This window comes from Haemaphysalis longicornis, unplaced genomic scaffold (genome assembly GCF_048455015.1).
Source record: "Haemaphysalis longicornis isolate Haplotype H1 unplaced genomic scaffold, Haemaphysalis longicornis Haplotype H1 scaffold_4, whole genome shotgun sequence".
In the NCBI taxonomy this organism is placed as follows: Eukaryota; Metazoa; Arthropoda; class Arachnida; order Ixodida; family Ixodidae; genus Haemaphysalis; species Haemaphysalis longicornis.
In genome coordinates, this window is record NW_027526361.1 from 151608575 (window position 1) to 151629669 (window position 21095).

A 21095-nucleotide genomic window follows, 5' to 3' on the forward strand; every position below is an offset into this window, starting at 1 on the left:
TTTCCCTTCCCCCACCGGCGACCGCACACTTTCGGAGAGCGCTGGCTCGCGCCGCCACGGCGAACCGCCCACCCAAACCAATTTCCCGACATTCTCCTCCTTTGCTTTGTTTCACTGGGGTCTTCCCACCGTTCGCTCGGCCATGACGACGCCGACGCGGCTGAGCCCAGAGACGGGCGACAAAAGGCTGCGCTGTAAAATGTGTCCCGAGCAATTCATTTGTGTTAGGACTTGAAGCAGACTTTAAGGGGATCGCTGTAAGCTTGATCTTTGTAAGATGGCTTTCCCACATCGAGTGTTGCACAGTGAATCACGTCCATCTTCGAAGGGAACACCATTACTGAAAGTGGCTCTAACGCTTGTTTTATTGAAACTATACCGAAACAAATTATATGACAATTAGCCGCTAATGCGACACAATGCCAGGTTTTATTCAGTATTTAAAATTGCATGCTTCACTGTGAAGTTGTAAATATTGTGGAATTCTCGTCCGTTGTCAATACATATGGGATTATACGGGAGAAAAACGTGCAGCCCCATGTTTGTCCACCGGAACAAAATTCTAGTTCGTCAAAAGTTCATTCAGTTAATTAAAAAGGAACTATGCTCAATCGCAAATTACAAACAAACGCGCTTTGCTTCATGCACCCCAAGAACTACGACCCAGTCAAAGCTCCCGTTGAGGCTCGGCACCGCAGCTTTGCGGGTAATCCTTCTTCACAGAGCGGAAGGGCAATAAATTTTTTTGTGGAAGTGCAACTCTGGTAACAAAATTGCGGTCAGAAAATTTAAAGTACTGCAGAGGGAGTATGCGTTAATTGCATCCTTCGATGTATTATTCCAAGCCGAAAATTCAAATCCGCCTTCGTTTTACTTCGTCTTCTTTTTTTTTTTTTTGCAAATGAAATATGTTTCAGCCGGACATCTATATTATTTTATGTGTTGAAGCCGTTGCAGTGTGCTGCTGTTGTTTTCCCTGAACGACCGTCCAACGCAGCATAAAAATAAAAATAATAAACAAAGCAGAGTAGCGCAATAGAAGCGTGCTGATCATAACCCAGAGGTCCGTGGATGGAAACCACACCCTGCTAACATTTTTTTGTTTGTTTTATTTTCAGCTCTTCTTAAATGCAACATTCAAAAGCCAGGTTTACTTAGCTTTCAGCAGGGAACGGTAGAACGAAAAACGAGAAGCTCGTAACAGTCTTCAGTGATCGTAAACTATGGCGTTAAAATAGACTTTTCAGCTTTCGGGCGCGTGATGTTGGATAACTGTAAAGGTCATTCAAACATTTGTAAAAACACGCAGCCTCTCACAGTGAAACAAAAAAGCAGCCACTAAACAATACTCGCAAAGACCATAACCAGGCAATACAAGATAAATGTTTCAGTTAGAAACGACGAATTCATTTCGAATTCAAATGAAATAATATTTAAACGTCATCAGTCTAGGATGCCTTGGACCATGCTGGCCATCAATGCCCTATCCCCCAGTCGTCGCTGGTCTGAAAGGTCGTCGCTGGTCAGCACCTCATCCCACTGCGCTCATAGGTGGTGTTGGGGTTGCGGGTGAGGGTTGGAGATTTCTGGCACTCTCATGCCAGGTGATACAGGGTGCCTGGCTCAGGGAATGATTCGCATGTTGCGGTGTATAAGGTGGCAGAAACATTTAGGAAATAATGGTTGATAATTACTCCTGGTCAGACAGAGGAACCGGTGGAATGTTTTTACAATTCTCATAGTCCTGTCCAAGTCCCAAGCGCTTTCAAAATATCTTTCAGACCCGCCTTGGGAAAGTTTCGCCAGAGTGTACGTCAGAAAAGCCTGTTGACACTGCTGTAAGGAATGGGATAGGCCTTCTTACAGGTGTAACCGGGCGATGCACAGGGCACCAGATTCGGGGAACGGTCAGCACGTATTGGGTAGGACGTTGAACCAACAAATTCCTTCCCTTTAACCCCTAGCTACGACTTAGTTCTTCAACGATGTCTTCTCACATTGAGTTGTTGTTGTTGAAAAACTTTATTTTGAGCCTTGTGATGTGGGAGTGGTCCCTCAGTCCAGGAAACCATGGGAAGACAGTGGTGTCTTAGCCCTTTACACCAGGGGTTGCTGGGCATCCAAGCCGGCGCTGGCCCCACAGCTCAATAAAAGAAATGGTAATGAATAAAGGGGGTATGGCAGAGTTATGTGCACACTTCAAGGTAATATGAATGAAGTTACATGGGTTAGCTCCGAATTTACACCTTGCAGGGTATTTCGCATCGTCACTATGCGTCGTAACAATATTGCCAGGGTCCTCAAGGTGGAGTGCCCCACAGCGCCATCACACAATCAGACAGTGACACAGAAGTTGCTGGCGTGTACATTGCGCTGATGCTCTTATGGCTCCCTTGTACATAATGTAAAAATAGATCGTTCATCATTCCCAACCATGGATCACCTGACCTGTTCTGCCACCACGCAACATTATTTTGTTTATGCAACTTGTGACGATAGAGTGAGAGAGGAAACTGTATTTGAACCAACTCATGGCCTGGCTGCCGAAGATGGGATTCTGCTGGGCTGTAAAGCGCATAAACGGGTGCTCAGAAGCATTCAGGGCTCCGCACGTGGGCAATGTCCAGGGTGAGGCAAGGCGAGACCGATGGAACTGGTGCAGATCTGGTGGAAGAGCGGCCCAGCGCTCCGACGCGTTTGGAATGTGGGATAGTAGGAAGTGTGGATGTAGGAAGTTGGGTGATCTCATGGCGCAAAGACAAGTCCAGCAGGTGTGTTTTATGTCCGGTCAGGCACCATACACATGACGGTGTAGCGTACCAGTCAGGGTCATAATGTAGCTGACAATTGTTGGGTTCCTCCTGGCCCGCTTCGTCGCCGACGTTGGAATCAGATTATATTGATCCACCTAAAAGAGAATGTTTGGTAAAGTCCTGATAATACGAATATAACAAAGCTGCAAAAAGTGTCAGTATCATCGGAAATTCGTATAAATAAAACGAACCAAACCGGTACACACAAAAGAAATGCGTAGCCATTTGTCAGAAGTAACAAATGCCTGAGGGTGTGTTTTCTCGTACTATTTAATCTGCATCATGCGGGAACTTTTTACTAGAAATCTCCAATGGTCTCTTTTCTCTTTCACGCAATCAACTTTGTCGCTGGACTTATACACGATGAGAGAGAAGGAAAAGAGAGAGGGGGACAAACCATATTTTCTTCAGTCCACTGACGTCTCGTCTTGGTCTTACGGCATACATACCATCAAGAACGTGACCGCGCTTCTTCGTATGGAGTTTTTTCTACATCAGTAGTCATGTTATCTCCTTTTCCAAACTTCCTCGTGTTGTTTGATGGTCGCGCGTAACTGTGTCCCGGGGGTTAGGTAGCGGATGCCATGCTGGAGCAATGCCGAAGAGAGATGCACCTGCTACTTTGTGCTGCGAACCAGTTTCATAAAAAATTACGCCCACCTCCCCTCCCGGGAACCCTGGTGTGATGCGACGCTGAGGGGGGGTTCAAGCGCAAGCGGAGAGCAACCGTCGACCGAAAGGCCGCCGGAGAGCGGCACACCGGTTATGCGCGCAGCGCGCCCGAAGGAGAGGAGACCGCGGAAGAGAGAGTACTGCGCATGCGCCGGCGCCAGTGCATCTGCCGCGGCTATGACGCAACACAATTTAACACAATGCACTTTATTCCAATCCAATCCAAATCAAAACCAATCAAATTCAATTCAATCCAATTCAATTCAATTCAATCGAAGCCAAGCCAAGCCAATCCATTCGAATCCAATCCAATGCCCCTCGCGAGAGAGGGGCATCGGAGAGGAGAGGAGTGAGCGGCGGAGAGCGGAGCTCGCGTGGCGAGGAGAACGGGGGAGGGGCAGACGACAACAACGCCGACGACGCTGCATGGACTAGGCGAGTGAATGAGATGCAGTCGCATCTAAAAATGTCCCCCGCGTAGTCGAAACTGCCTTATCTTAACTTACACAATTTCATTACGACCTACTATTTACCGTACGCCTATATGTTGCACAAATACAATTACTAAGACAGCGTGAATAGAGTGTAAATCCGTGTGTTCAAAGTATATTTTAATTTTTATCCACTCTTGAAACCAAGGACGCAATTCACAGGCGATGGTGGTGCCTCTAGGCCTTTATTGACCATTGCTTCACTCGCAAGTGACCTATGCGTGACCACCAGTTCGCGTTTTACTCAGTTTTGTCATCTCTATTGCAAAGGTGGCCAAATTTCTTAACATATGAGTATCAATGACCACTCGGGTATTGACAGCGGATTTATGAGAAAGTCATCTTGATCGGTAGCATCATATATCCTAAAAAGTGGCCGCCAACACTCCACGATGACCGCGAGTACATAGAAAGCTTTAGTGTTCTGCGAGCTGCTTCTCTTCAGAACGTTGGTACACGACCAGTCGGTGATAGACCACAGTTTCATTTAGTCAGCGTGCAAGTAAGATGCATGGGCGATGATTTAGTGGCAACAGGTGAGTGGTCAATAAAGTTCGAAGTTATCTGTGTTGTATCCCTTAATTGTGCTCGGGAAAGTGTAGTGTAACACGCTCGCGCAACCCTTTAGTGCCCTCATCCAGGTTACAAGCGAAATGAGGTTACCTTTTTACCACGAATATTTCATTTCCTCTTAGTTTCCCACACATCTCCCAGGAATTTGCCACAATCATTTTTGTATACGTATATTAAAAACAAACATCCATTCCTGCCACCAAGTTCTTTAATCGGCCCAACAAATGGTAGCCTATTTTTGCTGCACCACAAAGCTTTTCAGAACCCAGAAACAAACGATAGGTCAAGCAAAGCTTTAGGAATCTCACCGGCGCTACCAGTGAGTTAGCGTAACAATAAAGCGAATAATGGCAAGCAATAAAAATCTTTAATCACTGTTCTGCTGTACATTTAACCAAGCAAATACCTCTTCTTAGAAGACAACATGTAGTTCGTAAAAATCTTGCCTGCGCATATTATCTTCGTAGAAAGGTTCAATATTTCGCGCAAAATACGGATAATGTATCGTTAAAAACTGCAGGTACGGAGTAAGCATTCACGAGGACACAATTCAATACTGCACATGCCTCAGGGTGGTGTCGTCACATAAAATCACAATGGGTTGAGGGGTTCATCGTTGTTCCAGCGCTACAGGTAAACGCCTCTGCGAACTCGGGCATATTCAGCAGCGGCACATTACAGCGCATGCGTGGTGGCGAGTACCAGCCCGGGCTCTGCTTCTCGTCTTTGGAACACCACTTGAAGCAGCTGCTCACGAAGAACAGCTGCTCTGCACTTAGGCTTCCGAGTCCTTGCGGTTCAACGTCGATCTCATCGCTCGGCTCTTGAATCGCGGCTGCCGTCGCCCGGAATGCCCGATACGCCTTCAGCATTCCGCCGCTGTCGGCAAAGTTCTCGGACAGCGCATGGTCGCCGAAGTTGACGCCTCCGGACCACGGGATTTGATTGTAGAGACGCCGAAGACAGTCCAGCTTTCTTTCGAACATTCTTCGCGACGCGGGTGTCCACCAGTCGTGGCGGAGACCATCTTGCGCGTACAGACCTGCCTCCGGATCAAAGGCGTGTGACAGCTCGTGACCCAGCACGTGGCCGAGGCTGCCGTGGTTGTACGCAGCAGGGTAGGAGGCCACGTAGAAGGGCGGGTAGAGGATGGCCGCCGGGATGACCACCACGTGGTAGATGGGCAGGTAGAAGGCGTTGACCAGGGTCAGCGGCACGTTCACAACGTCCACTGCCGAGCTATTGGCGCGCAGGAAGCTCTTGGCGTAGGCGAGCTCGGCCCTATGCAGCGCTAGTGCCATGTCCAGGTACGAGCCCCGGAGGTCCGGCACGTATGGGTAGAGCTGCAGCAGAGCCTTCTCAGACGACACCGCCTCGGGGCTGCCGACGATAGAGCGCAGCGTGGCCAGCTTCTCGAAGGCGCCGCCCTTGGTCTGCTCGTCCATCCAGGACAGCGCGGCCATGGTGGAGTTTGCCATCACGCGGATGCCGGAAAGCATGGCGCTGACGTTCGCCACCGCCGACTTCGGCAGCCAGCGGCGAGTGAAGACTCGCGCGAAGGAGAATGGCAAGGATGAGTCCACGTCCACATAGCAACGGCCCAGCATGGAGCCCAGGGTGGCGACGTGGCTGCTGCCTGTGTGGCTCGGGAAGCCCGAGTAATCGGCGAACTGGGCATGCGACAGGGGGTACGACGTCATGGGGGCCAGATGCCGCACCACGTGCCAGGTGATGTAGGAGAGCAGCGCGCCGGTGTCCTCGAAGCCAGCGACAAGCCACGCCAGCAGCTGGAGCAGCCGGCGATTCATGACGAACACCTCGTCGTCCATGCCCAGCTCAACGGGGAGGTGCTGGTTCACGACCTACAGGGGAAGAAACACGCAGTCTGGCAAAGTTCTCAGACAGCGCATGGTCGCCGAAGTTAAGTGGGCGAGGCGGCATATCATGATTGCGCCAAACGTTCTGAGCGCGGTTGGAATTTCTAGACTTTAAGATGCACCTCAGGCAAACTGAGAGAACAGCTTTCACTCTGTGTTACCTGTGAGGAAATCATCACAATGTATGCCCCAGAGTTGCGGTTTGGATATTTTTCACGTGTATAAACCACCAGAGGTTTAGAAGAGATATTTTTTGTACATGCACGGCCTTATGCAGTGATGCGCAAAATTCCCGAGCATGCAACCGGTATAATTCGAGTGATGCGCAACCCTAAAAACGATCTTGTCTTCTTGTTCTGTAAATGGCTTATGGCCATTAGCGATTAAAAAAGTAAAGAAGCTACAGTGGTGGAGTATTATATCTAGTATAAGTTCTGGGCCAGTTAATCCCTTGGGAAATAACCTTACGTGTAAGCTGCAACTGCACACAACGAATGCAAGAAGCGCAAGCCACCAAACGAAACATTGTGCTGTCACTTAAGCCCACCTCGAGAATTATCTAGAAACTGGAGCAGTGGCCTTTCAATAATTAAGATGGCAAAGCTGGCCGGACCTTATTATCACGTTAAGAACAGTTCCGGAGCAATTACGATTGTAGTTGAAACAGGATAGCAGTGCAGGCTATGCTTACAACATACACAATGATTCAAGTACTATATTGACACTATCACTGCTATTACTATGGCAACCAACTACCTAAATACGCAATTTCTTTATCATGCAGCGTTCGAGAAGATTATGAACGTACCGTGTTCTACACTCATCGGAATGAGCGCACTGCTGTTGAAATGGACGCGTTCAGCGTGATCACGTTGTTAGCGTATCGCAGCCGATTTCGCGGATGTAGAAACAATTTGTGAAGCCTCCCGTATTTTCCGGTTTGTAAGCAGCTTGCCCGAAGCTTGCCGCACACCAGAGGAAGGGGGCGACGCGGGCATGCAAAGAGGACACGTTAGGCCTAATGTTACGCTGAGGGCGCCCGCAGATAGACGTACAATAAGAGTGACGTTGCTTAGCATGTCTACAGGGTCAACGTTAAAGTTGCGTCGTGTTAAGCTTAAGCACATCACGGTTTGAAGTGTGACATTGTTAGCCAGTACCCATTTGAAAGGGAACTGATTGCGCTAATCGTACTTCAAGCAGATGGTGCCGGTTGACTTCGCGAGATGTCAATGCGTAATGTTCAGTCCAAGCTTTGACGTATACCGCACAGTTACTCAGTTTAGCCCACTGTTGCGAAACAATAAAGTAGCCCACACTTGCAATGGTCTATTAGTGCAAGACCCGAAAACGAAGCTTTATACCTTAATTCCTTAACTCCGGGCGTCAACCCGACGGCTCTCCAAGGTGTGCATATTCTTACTGAGCAGCCACAGTGTGCTTGTATGGGACAATGCTGTATCAGGAGGCATTCATGCGGCTTTCTTGTTCTATTCCGTGATTAGAGGCGCTGAAACGTATGCAATTTTTTTATATCCCAACGTAGCCAAATGGGCGTCAGCCAACAGCCCCTGGCTATTAAATAGAAAAAGTCTTACGAGACAGGTGGCGTTGCTTGGCACCGTGTGCGAATGGGAGAGCAAAGCGATGGCGTGTTTTATGGACGTTCAAGCTCCACGCATTAATATGAATAATTAGTTCAGACTTTGTGAATCGAAATGCATTAAAGATCAGAGTTCACTTGTTGCTCTTTTTGTAGGTCACACGTACCTCCAACCACTCGGCACCGGACATGTAAGGCGAGGTGAGGGAGCCCAGATCGCGGAAGGAAACGTACTCCAAGTCAAAGCCGGGCCGCGGATTCATGACCGAGGGAACCACCGCCGACAACACGCGGTTGTCCAGCGACAGAACCTGCACCAGTTTGCGACAGTAGACGCGTACTTGGCGGCACTTTACAGCTTTCAGAGCGAGACGACATAAAGGAAATGGTACAGACAGTGCAGAGCACGAGACGTGAACAAGTCACACCGGCACGTGTTCTTTTGTTAAGGACGGACAAAAAGGTAAGTCAGCAGAAGAGGTGTAATATATAAAGGTGCGATGTAAGGGTGAGAAATACACACCTCATATGCAACTTTAACGCGGACGGTAATTTGTACCAGAGCGAGTATTTGCACCTGGTCGCACGCATCTTCCCAGCCACAGAAATAGTGCTTCGTTTTGGTGCGCATGCAAAGCTACCCGGCGTAATTGTAACACGAGTGATCATTATACTTAGAGCAGGAACGTCCACATTTGAGTAGTGGGGAAAATATGAAGATAAATAATATTGGGAAGTTGTACGAAACCGGTGTTGTCTAGGATGGCTGAAATGTAATATAGTAAATGCAAGTAGTAAGAAAGGAAGCAGATGTGCATGTAGGTGAGATGACAAAATGAATGAAGTAATAAAAGACCGGATGCTTTTTTGCCGTCCTATGCTTTCTTTGTTGGGTTCTCACCATCCTGTGATGGCTGGTTATGACTCTGCAGAGTACCTAAAAATCTTGCGTCACCTTTCTTAATCATCATCATCATCATTTAATTACCCTTAAAGGCCCTGTCTTGGGCATTGCATAAGGGGGGCAGAAAGGAGGGCTTGCGATGGTCATGATAAAAGAAAGGGAAAACACAGGAGCAATATCAAAGACACGTAAGCACGGCAACAGCAAGAACAAGAAGACTACATAAACATGATAACAGCAATAACAGGAGGATTGCACAAATGGGGGAAAGCGCGAAACATGAAAGCCTATACATGTTCCGAGAAACAAAAGAAAAACAAGACAGCAGGGAAAACAAATGGAACACCAAAGATAAAAAATCAGCCAACCTGTAAAGCAGGGAAAGACGTTTTTGGGGAGAAACAAGAAGGGACTCAACCCAGCAGCCGTTTGACTGCATGGGGTAACAATGGCTTTAAAAAAACTGAGGGAGAAAATACAACAGAATGCAATAAATTTTTTCGGGTTGTTAAAAGCCGCTGTTAAAGCCGCAATATTCATGGCGGCTGCTAACAGCGGAGGTGCTACAGGTCGAGCTTTTGCGTCTGTCTGCTGTTAGTCGCGCGTCCCGCAGGGGTAAAAGGAGGTTCCCAGACCTGCGGACAGCATCTACCGGTGGGACTGGGAACCGTCTGAGCAGCGGTTACCACACCCACCGATGTAGAATGCAGACACCTCGCAGGGGCGACTTTCTCTCTTTCCCGCCACAGTATATGAGAGGGGGGGGGGGAGCCTCCCGCCGCTGACGTGTAGCCCATGGAGGGAGAAAAAAGTTAGGAGACGGCGCCACCGGAGAAACGAGGAGCCTATACATAAAAAGTAAAATCGAAGTCGGCACAGGCGTCACTGCACCACGTGACCCCACCGCGCCGCCGCCGTATGGGCCGCCGCGCACTCTTCAATTTCGTCTGCTCGAAACTGCTCTGCGGCCCGTTGTCGCGAAGCCTGCTATATGTCGTTTTTTCACGGCTTATGTCTTTCGCACGTACGCGGCACTCCTGCCCGCACGCGGGCATGAGATCGCCGAGCAGACAGGTGCAGGAAGAACGGGGAAAAGCTACCGCCAACCAAACACGAGAGATGCGCCGGAGTCGGACGCCGGCCCACCCGACCACGGAGGTCACGTGCTGGGCCGACTTCGGCGGCTTGAGAAAGGGAAACGGCAGAGGGAGCGTGATAAGGTGTCGGCAACCTACGCCAGACAGTTTCGAGCCTTCTCCACCTACCTCCCCCTCCCCTCAAAGCCTCATCGCATCGCATCGCAGAGGGAGCGGCGTCAACGGAGCTGGGCTTCCGAAGGCTAGCTGCGTGACGTCATGCCGTCTCCTAACTTTTTCTTCCTCCATGGTGTAGCCACTGATTCCTTTGCACGAACCATAGAACTTGCGCGACGACGGCCCTGCCGCTCTCGATCGAGCGCTCGTCGACGTCCGAGCCGATACATAAAAACCACAGCTCTGCTTTTAAATGCAGGGCATTTCAGTAACTCACGATGTCACCCGCGTTGACGTCCGTCGTAGTCCGCACCGTCGTTGTCCGCACCCCTCCCCTTACACTATATAAAAAAAATACTATCCGGCGCCTGGTTTCGATCCCTCGACCCTGCGGGCGGAACGCAATGTACATGGTGCTCTACCCACTGCGCCACAAAGCCGACACAGAATGGGAGGCTACGAACGCGCCTTATATCCTTGACTAATTCAAACTACGTCAAGAAGCTGCTGATACAACGCATTCACTACCACCAACTCCCCAAACACTAAACGTTAACGCAATACACCCACCCCCTATGCGACGCATTTACTCGAGTCCCCCTCGCGGGGAGATGGGCCCAATTTTTTTTCAGCAGATATCACACTGAGTGGAACTGGGTTTAGTTTTTTCATGTCCATTTTCCAGTCTTCCATTTCCGGAAGAAGGCATTCATAATATTGAGGGTTTTTTTTCGAAACTCCGCCGCTCCGAGAACCGAGCCCAAATTTTCTAACTGCACATGCTCTTATCTGCCTTTCCGGTATTTTAGCATTGAAGCCTGTCATGGCGATAGGGTTTTGAATGCACCTTTATTAGCACTTCTTTGTTCATTGCCAATTCCCCATCCTAGTAAAAGAGTCCACAATTCAATCTCGATAGCCGGACGTCGGTGGGTTATTGTGTTAGCTGTAACCTGAAACCTGTTCCGCCCGATAACAGCCTGAACCTATTTAATAATGTTGTTTGATGTTCCCTAATAAAAATTTTGAATAAAATTCCAGCCCCCAATTTCCTTTTTTGAGATAGTGCGGTAGCACACACTATGTATGCTGTACCCCGCTTTCAACCCCTTCCCGCTTGTTCCAACTTGCCTCAACCTTTTCATATCAATTTTGTTTCTGAAACTTCTCATAATGATACCGCTAAGATACTTTCGCTCGACAGAGGTCAATGTTAGACGTCCACTGTTGAACTCAAAACAGGCAGGAAAGAGGCTTAGGTGGCTCGAATATACGGACATCCTGCAGAAGCTTGCGAAAGCCGAAATTTCGGACGCTGTACGCCACTATCCTGGATAGAGATGACGTGTACAGATACTAAGTCTTTTTCTTAGCCTGCATTGCTGTCTGTATTTGGAATACATTTTTCGGGTCGCCATATGTGCATGGAGATACAATTATTGAACATCTTGCCATGCCCAATAAATCAGTCAGGTCAATTTTGCTAAGCCCTCGTCTATACGTGCGAGCTTCTAAACTCTTTTATCTCGGCCCTTTCACCTTCAGGCTACACTTCAGGTGTAAGACACCGTACAACTTTGAGCTCAAGCGGTATATTTTCAACTTGCTTACGATGTTTTTGTGAAAAAACGCTAAAAAACGCTCAGCTACATCTCCTAACAGCATCTGAAAACGTCAGCTTTTCGTGGCTATGTGGTAGCTTCTTGGTCAGTTACCCATAAATCAGGAAAATAATTATGCAATAGAGCTGCTGAACGAATGGCCAATCAGCATAAATTTAGGTACTGTGAGAACAAAGCGCCAGTGAGCAAGCAAATAAGCTGGCAAAGCTGCAAAGTTTCCACCCTATACTGCCATCAGCACAGGCGTGTTCGATGTATACACTTCTGTTGTTCCAATAGAGTTAAGTGGTAAATGTGCACACTTCTGCAGAAAGCGCTTAGAGTGTTTCACTTCATTTATCCTCGCGCGCCTTCTGCCCTAATGTCTGTGATCCTGACTTGAAGCTGGCGTCCTCCTAAAGCGGTCACTTTTTGCGCTGCCCTGTACAGAAGGAAACTACAGAAGAGTCCGAGTTATTACAGTAATCGCTGTTATTAAGCCTAATTAACATTTACAACCAACTCCATATAGGGAAGCCACTTCTCCCGACTCGCCGCCTCCACCCCCCTCACCTTCTCCACGGTGTCACGGCAAGCCTCCGATCCATTCAGGATTACAGAGACCCGGTCGAAGTAGCCGACAAGCGCACTGCGTTCGTGCAGGGCATTGCGAGACACGAACCACTCGAGCAGGTACGGGTTGCTGCTGAAGTGCAGCATCCGGAAGCCGCGGCGCTTGAAATGTGCGTCCACGTTCAAGTGGAAGAGCACGGGAACGCCCCAGTCCAGGCTCAGGCCCACCAGCGTGTCCAGCACCTCCAGCTTCGTCCTGTGCAAGCGAGAACAAAACGAGAAAGAAGATTATTTTCTTGCAAGATTGATCTCCAGTACCATCGCACGTTAGAGAATAACGGAAATGTTGGCGTGCCAAAATATTAATGTTGGGGTTCGTACAACCAAGCTACATACACACGAAGTAATAATCCCCACCCGCCAGAGATCAAACTGGCGTAGTCATGCACAGCGGTACAACGCCTTAGCCACTGAGCTACCATAATGGGTACGTTGAAATTTTGTCTATATCTGTACTTCAACACTTATTGCAAAGAAAGTGCCGTGTGCACTCATGACGAAATTACGTGAGAACGCGGAAATATGAAGCAGAACACGAAAAATTGGAAAATTCTGTTCGTTCATGTCCGATAATGGCGCGCTATTGGTATATTTGGAATGCCACATTTCTAAAATTTGTTTTTGTAGCTAAGCCACGCGCCATTTGTACTTAAATTGCAAGAAATCACGCTCTCTGTGTGTTCAGTTGCATATTTTCATATTTGCGTTTCATTCGTGCTTGACTGCAAGTTGATTTCAGTAGAACTTACGATACCCATTGATTGTTCTGCTTATCTGGAGGTGCAACAATGCTGTTTTTGCGTTCATTCTGGGAAACGCGTAAACATTTCGCGCTGGCTGCACTCGCGCTCATAGCATATAAGGGGACATCATCTACAAAGAGCAGACACGTGAGGTCATTGAGAGAGCAGAAAACCGTAGCACCGGTCGTAACAACAGTTTGGCCAACCCCAGCTAACTGGGTCACTGCAGCACAACCAAAGATGGAAAAAGGACAACTGGAAACGGTTTTTAAAGTACGTTGGGAGGTGCCAGTTACTTAAGACGGTAAGTGGATTCGATGCCAGTCATTTCCAAGGGGCACACGTGGAGTTGGGAAACTATTATTGTGGGATCCGTCAATCCCCAGGAACTAGACTCAAAAGAGTAGAGACGCGACCACCGAGGTCTGCGCTTAATCGAACATCGAGTGAAAAGATGCTGAACATCTCTGGCTTTGCCTTCTCCGTTACCTCTTTTGGTTGCACGTCAAATAATAAGAAGAGGAAATCTATGCATGTCCTTATGAGCTTTGGACCTCATATGCGGCATTAAGCTAAAATGGATCTCACCGTCAACATCTGTGGCAAGTGTTATGCAGGAATGAGCAGGATCACGCGGAGAGTCATGAGCCGTGAGTCTGTTTCCAAAACTCCGGCCTCCACCACGAGGGCACCGTCTTACTACCGCCTTCTCCGAACTGCTCAGCGTATTCTACTTTACTCTAATCCTCTTTTCCTGCGAGCCCTTCCTCTTCGGCACGCGCTACATTACCGGTTCGGCGGATTGGCCACCACACTGCACTGGCCTCCCACTACAGCAAGGTCGAGGTGAGGTCAGACGCAGCTGCTGTGTCGGATGTTTTGGCCTCAACCTTAGCCGACGAGTCTGAGGTTGGGTGAGCATGAGATAAGATCTGATCTTCAACTGTGGTTCAGTATCAGTGCGCTTCGTTATCGGCGTGGAAAGCGTATAGCCATGCGACTTGTGTTGCCTACCTTAAAACATCCCACGGACAAAGCGCGGGAAAAAAGGAACCGCGCAAATCTGGTGTGTTATATACGGGGAAATAAAGCATCTTTGAAGCAAAACCCATAGGTTTTGCCTAAGAAATCTCATAACATTTGTCTCCAGTATTATATAACCAATTGCCTAAAACTTATTAAGATGGATGCATGGGTGCTAAACAAAATGGGAGGCTTGGCGCAAAAAAAACGAGGACGGTGGCAGACGAGAGAGGCGCTCGTCTTTTTTGCGCTAAGCCTCCCATTCAGTATGTACCAACTAGCCCAAAACACGTGTTATTGAGGTACTAAACGATTCCAGACAGCCATGTATACTTATAATTGTTATATGGCAATAAAATTTGCCGGTTATATTTCACGGCGAGGGTAGGGCATGTAATGTGAGACGAGATAACCTTTGGTCATTAAGGGTAACAGAGCGGGTCCCTAGAAAAGGCAAGCACGGGAGGGGCCGGCAGAACGTTAGGTGGGCAGATGAGATCAAGACGTTTGCAGGGATAAATTGGTCACAGTTGGCACAGGACCGAGGTAATTGGAGACCTATGAGAGAGGCCTTTGCCCTGCAGTGGGCGTAGATGATAATGATGATGATGACGACGACGACGATGATGATGATGTTAAATAACATTTCCCGGTTAAGTGAAGTTCAGCTACGGGTAAACTCGAACATCTGAGAACACAGATTAGTCTTTTTAGGTGTTTATATTACAAAAACAAAACTGCAGCTCTTGGGTACTGTAGGAAGATGTCCTGTTATATTTTATTACTACGAACTTCATCGCTCTTAAACCCGTGCTCACATTACACGTATTCGCTATTCCGCGAGCATCTAACACACCAGGCTCTGCAATAAACATTACTATTTAAAAACAGTCAAAGTAAAGGAAATTGAGAAAGGCTTTGAGGGAGCAATGAATGACTTGATTGTTACGTCCTGATTATACACTACACCGAGATGCAATTGGTCGAGTTTGCACGCATGCCGAACCAATCTGGCTACGTTGTGTTGGTCTGAGCTGATACTGGAGTACCCTGATCTTGTGCCTTGTGCCTTTTGCGAGCGTGTGAGCTTCATTGCCAGCGATGTAAAACGAACTATCTTTTTCGCAACGCCTTTACTGTGCCACCCGTGTTAACACTACGTGTATGTATGGCAAGTTTGTAATGGAGCTTAAAGAGATGAAAAAAAAATATTCGAAAACCTCATCACTACTTACACAAAATACCTTTCGAGCTCAAGTACGCAGACAACAGCCCGCATTCCTCGCAACCAACATTCTTTCGTTCTTTTTTCTTGAGACAGTTTCTATCGAGGAAGAGAGCGGCTAAAAATGGCCGGACGCACGCAGGTATAAGCTAAACAGCAGAAATAGAGCCACTCAAGAAATATAAGAGAAGAGTACTCAGAAAATCCAAATTCCGGAGGCAGCGCTGAGAACAGCGCGGTTTAGTGAAATTGTTGCTGCTAACTCTCCTCTCTTTTTGTATATTATACATATTTTCCCGCCTTTAAACATTCCCAACACGATCTGTGAGGCCCATACAAAGCATACTTTCGGCTTACTCTGCACTTTGCTTTGTTCTCGCGATGAAGTGATGTCAGGTGCCCGAGAAAGCAACTAGCAGTCGCATCCACCTGAATCGTAAACATTTCTTGCCTCTTGCCTGCGGTCGGCGGCACTCCACGCAATAAATGCTCCCTCGACCTGCCGCAGCCAGCAGCCGGAGCCTTCACACTCCTTCCTCCTGCTCCTACCCTGGGTCCTTAAGCGCATCAAAGATAGGCAGCCCGGTGTGATATAAACGAGCGGGTCAGCATGAAGAGGCCCTGGGACATTGTGCGTTTGTGTACGTGTGCGTGTTGCGTACGGGTTTCCTGATAGGGAGTTTGAAATAGTTCCTCCCTTGGCTAGTGCCTAAGGTCCCTGTTTCCCAGAATTGTTGCAAAACCGTTAGCACTCTAGCTGGCGCCGCAACGCATTTCCCAGCCTGCACTGCGATTCCCCCCCGACATAACGATTCTGCGGTCATCACTTTTGTGTGGCGCACGTATTTAACGACACTGCAAATTTCGTGCCTTGGAAACGTTCCATTTCGTCATGCTTCACCACGACTGCGGTAAGTAAGAGCCATTGGTGAACACAGCCGCCGGCGCCTGTTTCATAGTGAGACAAAAAAAATTACACCATCTTCCCGTAGGGGAACCCTGAGTAGTATGCAAAGCAGCCATGGGGTCGATTCAAGTGCCCATTAGTTTTCAGTTCGTCGTTTCCGTTAGGTTGAGGTACGTAGCTACCGTTATATTTACAGTTTGTTTTGCATGGTAACTACCACACTTTTCACTTACCGGAACTACGAAATGGGAAATTGCGTTGAGCCCATGGCTGTTTCGCATACTACTGAGGGTTCCCCTACGGGGAGATGGTGTAATTTTATTAGATGCGACGGGGCTATGTCCCTCCCTTGTGGTTGTTGCGCCGTCCACACCCCCACTACGCATACTCGGCTTGCTGAACGCGCGGTGGTGTCTTACCCTTGAATGGCTCCTGGAGCGACAGTTAAGCTACCCGTGCCTTCCTGGGCCGGCCCGAGATGAGCCGAGCATGTGCAGTGGGGGTGTGGACGGCGCCACAAAAAGGGAGGGACATAGCCCCGACCATGAGATGCTGGAGCGACAGTGTTGCCGGTGTCTTCCTGGGCCGGTGGATGGACGGACGACGGAGCCGACAGCAAGAGATGCTTTACATCTAAAAAAGTGGCGGCAATGGGGACACACCTTGGCTGTGACTCTGGCCAGCTGAGGTTGAATCGTGCCAGAAACGCCCTGAGGTCGCCCAGCCGGTGCTGCTCGTTGAAGGCGAGCTGGGCGCATCGCTGGAACAGGCGCGCCACCCGCTGCGTCGGCTGGGGCCCCTCGCTGTCCTCGAGCATCAGGCTCACAATGGCCGCTTGCGCTACGCGCTGCTGCAGAGCCTGAGACGACACGCAAAAGGCGATGCGTTGTTGTTTGATGCCCCTTCACCAAAGGCGTGGAGTGTGCCCAGGACAGAGGCTGGGAATCGTGACACGGGGCTAAAATCACACGCTCAATCTTGAATGTGTGCCCGCTGTTCGTGGTGGTAGCCTTTTCTCCTAGACCATGATGTGCGTAAACTCCACCCGGCTTTCGTTTTAATCGCGCTAGCAATACACGGGGCATGTCGGCACCACTTTCGCTTCGCTCTGTTTATTTTTGCGGTCTTCTGCCAACTGGGCGAGCAATGAACAAGCACAGTGCACGTCACAATTAGTCAGACGGGGAGGGAGATGCCCTCGAAAGCGGAGATAATTGCCTTCGGAACGGTGGTCACCAGGGCCGCAGCAAGAATTTTTTTTTTTTTTTTTGGGGGGGGGGGGGCGTGGCTGCTGTGGGTTGTAGGAAGGGATACTACATTTTGCCAAAAGGAAAAGGGACGCTAGCACCCGCTTCGGCGGTGCCGGGAAACAAATTCCGGAGACTATTTGTAACCCCTAACACCGTGGCTACGTCCCTCCTGGACACGTTGCCATGGAGACTGCAAGGGGAAGCGTGGCGCTGCAACCGCCGGTGGCCTCGACGAGTCTTGTGACATCCCGCCACCGCACATACGCGAGGGAGAATCGAGTCCGCAGCTAGCGCAGGTGGCAAAAGGAAGGAATGGAAATGACGGCGACGAAAGGCCGATATTGGCCAGCAACAAAAGGAGCGACCGTGGCGCCAGTAACCGTTGCTAAAGTGAGAAAAAAAAAACGCGAACTACAAGGCGTTTAAAAGCACCTTGCTCACGAACCGCTTCGTAAATGTGGCTTAAGGTTGTTATTGGTACGGGTGAAAACATTCATTTGGCTTTAGGTTCTCAGTGTAGAAGAAAACGGCCCCGAAGTCTTACAGGGCCCCGAAGTAAACTCACGAAAGTCTTGGCGGGCGGAAATCTTGTTCAGCTGCGACTGCATTGTGCTAAGCGATGCCATATGAATACATTAGTAAATTGAAACTGGTGTAACTAGTTTCTTCTGGTGATTCGGATTATGTTCCGGTTTCCAGTGGATGATATATCTTTTCTCTTGAGATAGCAGTTCCGCTCCTCAATCAGAAAAAAAATTGTGGCACTCCACTGTCTTGTCTACTCCTTATCAACTCTTTCATCACTAAAGCGAGGAAAGAGAGAAGTGACGTGAGGAACTGTTACACGTCGCTACCGGTGGCGGGTGTCACGTCGCTCACTCATAGAGGGCGGGATCCTTCAACACCACTCCTACTTCCGCTCTCGGCGTTAGCTGATGATAGAACCGATCAGTAAGGAACAGGTCAAGATCATGACGGTGCGGCGACGAACGCATCAATTTATCCTGAAGCCAAAGAGATCATTTTTGAGCATAAAATGTAGCCGCGGAAGCTACAAACCGAACCCACGGCCCTTGGAAAAGTACCTGAATAAATCCGAGCCATTACCATTACCTTCAAACATGGGTAGGAGCGACGCATGCAGTATATAAGTGTATTCAAAGATTGTAATTTGCGCCTATGCCACACGGCGAGCGCTGATACACGCGGCATCGAAATTACGAAGATTGGGACAAGTGAAATTCGAAACGGAGAACTGCAAATATTACAGTTAAAGTGCGTGCGGAGCAAAATACAAGCAGCAAGCAAGCGCGAACAAAAAACGATAGTCCCGGTGTGTTCTTTTAGTGCGCGTTTTAGCGCGACGCGTTGGAAAACGAGTGTCCCCTGTGTTCTTTCAGTGCGGGTTACGTTCTATGCGAGGCGTTGGAAAACGAGTATCCCGGTGTTTTAATACAGTGACCACATGAGAATGCGTCGACGAAAGACGACGACGACATGCTTCGCCCATAAAAGAGGCTAGCCAGACAATTTCCAACAACAGTACAAACGGCTGCTGAGAGAAAGAGTGGGTCGAGGCACTGATCAGCTTTACCGACACGGGAAACAATTTTTCTCCACTCATCTAATACCGCGCGAGAGAGATAAGGATTGAAACGAAACATCGCCATTATTGACAGGTCGTTCGCGGTCATTTTGTTGCGAGCGAACCCGAGCAATGCGCGTACTTTGGTGTGGTGACCAGTTCAATACATTCCGTGTATGCTGCACCATTAACCCCCTCTGGCCATAAAGTCTTATTAAGCATTACCGAGCAAGCATCGGCGTTGCCGGCCCACCTGGAAGTGATTCGTGGCCGCCGGGTTTGCGCGCTGCCATCCTCCGCAGACGTAGCCGTAGAAATCCTCGCACGGGTCCCCCTTGGCGTCTCGGAGGGAGCTCGCCAGGCTGGCGCTGGCCTCGAAGCAGCCGGGATCCATGCAGCCGAACAGTTGCCGGCGCAGCACGTGCGACAGCCCGAAGGTCAGGGCCAGGCTCGCTAGGGTGACCGACGACACGAACACCCCGTACCGATACCACACGACCCTCGCCGGCTCCTGGAACGACGGAGATGCTGCGCTCTTCTCGATAGCTACCTGGGCTACTTTATCTTGCTCTGCACTCAAGGAAGTCGAAGGGGGATGACGTCCTCGAAGCTCGGCAGACGAGGAGAGCATGGCGCTTTCGATAGAAGGTGCCTCGGCCTGCGCAAAGAAAATGGCGGTCTGAGCTCGACACTGCGCGGCTTTCTTTTTCGACTGCAGCGCGTGGTACGTGCTGCTGGTGCTCCTGGCGATGGTGATTAATATGATAATGTGGGTGCCGACGCAAGTGCACATGCTGCTAAAAAGTGTCGGCAATACAAGGATGAGTAAATAAAAGCCCAAAGGAAAAGGAGGACGAGGTATAGAGCAGAGGGGTGGTCGCCTCAGTCCCGACCGCTGAGTGCTTAAGCTTCTCTGGTGGCCCGTTGGATCAAGTTCACTGTGTGAGGAAGAAGGCCCGCCGTTACGATGGATCCAAAACGCTTTCCAACCGGTATAAATTATCTTTTCGAAGCGCCTCGTAATTTATTAGGAATTCTTTTTTTATTATTTTCTCTGCCTTGTGTTGATTTGCCGATACCCTGATTGGGTATGTGCCGTACCTTAAGGAACAGCAACAACAACATGTCTTCTTAGCAACAATGCGGAGGAGCTTCTACTCCCTCCAAAGTGGTATCTGCCCTGCCCACCTGTCTCGTCCTCTAGTGTTCGCCATGCATCCAAAGCCGTAACTGGCCTGCCTGTCTCTCGTCCGACATCTACCCTTCGTCCTGCTAACAAGGCTAAGGTCAATTCTGAGGACCACCCAGACGACATGGAGTGTCAATCATTCGCGTGTAAAAGAACTGGATCGCTGATTTTGGGTTGACCTGATTCGTGCCCGCAACAAAAGACAACAAAAGGTCAAGCCAGTCAAAAAACGGGGGATATTTTGGAGGCGGCTGTAGTGGCCCCAACTTCCACATACTGTCTCTTTGGGTACATCAATAAAATAGTCGTTCAGTCTTATCAACGCTGACAGACCTTCACTATATTGCCTCTAAATCCCGACTAGAGGTTATTTTGCTGGAGGTAACTAGGAAGAGGTCCTTTTCGTCGGCTCTACCTGATTTTCATGAATTTGGTGAGCGCGTTCCAGTTTTGCCAGCTTTTTGGGTTTCTGATAGCTTTTACCATCCCTAGGCTCGGGTTCTAGCAGGGGCCGTTGCGCAAAGCGCGTATTTCTGGCCCTTGGGGGCCCTTCTGTTAGTTAGGCTTAGCTGCTACCATTCGTGCCTCCGAATGGTAGCAGCTAAGCCTAACTAACAGAAGGGCCCCAGCGGTGGCTCAGACCGCAGCGGTGGCTCAGAGGTACAGCACTCGCCTCGTATGCGGAAGGTACTGGGTTCGAATCCTGGTGCCGCCGGACACCCACCGGTTTCTTTAATGGGTACAGGCGTCCCT

General features: G+C 49.2%; 1 protein-coding gene across 1 annotated transcript; it reads right to left on the bottom strand.

Moving 5' to 3' along the window:
- Positions 1-4721: 4721 nt before the first annotated feature.
- Positions 4722-19829, bottom strand: LOC144180621 (endothelin-converting enzyme 1-like). Its single transcript, XM_077708935.1, has 5 exons — positions 19407-19829; positions 16981-17177; positions 12361-12616; positions 8197-8340; positions 4722-6411 (listed from the first exon to the last, which is right to left on the bottom strand). Exons 1-5 carry the CDS (start codon positions 19782-19784, stop codon positions 5131-5133), a joined length of 2256 nt encoding a protein of 751 aa, XP_077565061.1. The 5' UTR covers positions 19785-19829; the 3' UTR covers positions 4722-5130.
- Positions 19830-21095: the final 1266 nt, after the last annotated feature.

Coding starts and splice junctions, on each gene's coding strand:
- LOC144180621 (XM_077708935.1), bottom strand. CDS start 19,784: ATGCTCTCCTCGTCTGCCGAGCTTCGAGGACGTCATCCCCCTTCGACT. Junction 12,617..16,980: donor TGGCCAGAGTCACAGCCAAG/GTGTGTCCCCAT, acceptor TCGCTTGCACAG/GACGAAGCTGGAGGTGCTGG. Junction 6,412..8,196: donor CCGGTGCCGAGTGGTTGGAG/GTACGTGTGACC, acceptor CTTCCCCTGTAG/GTCGTGAACCAGCACCTCCC.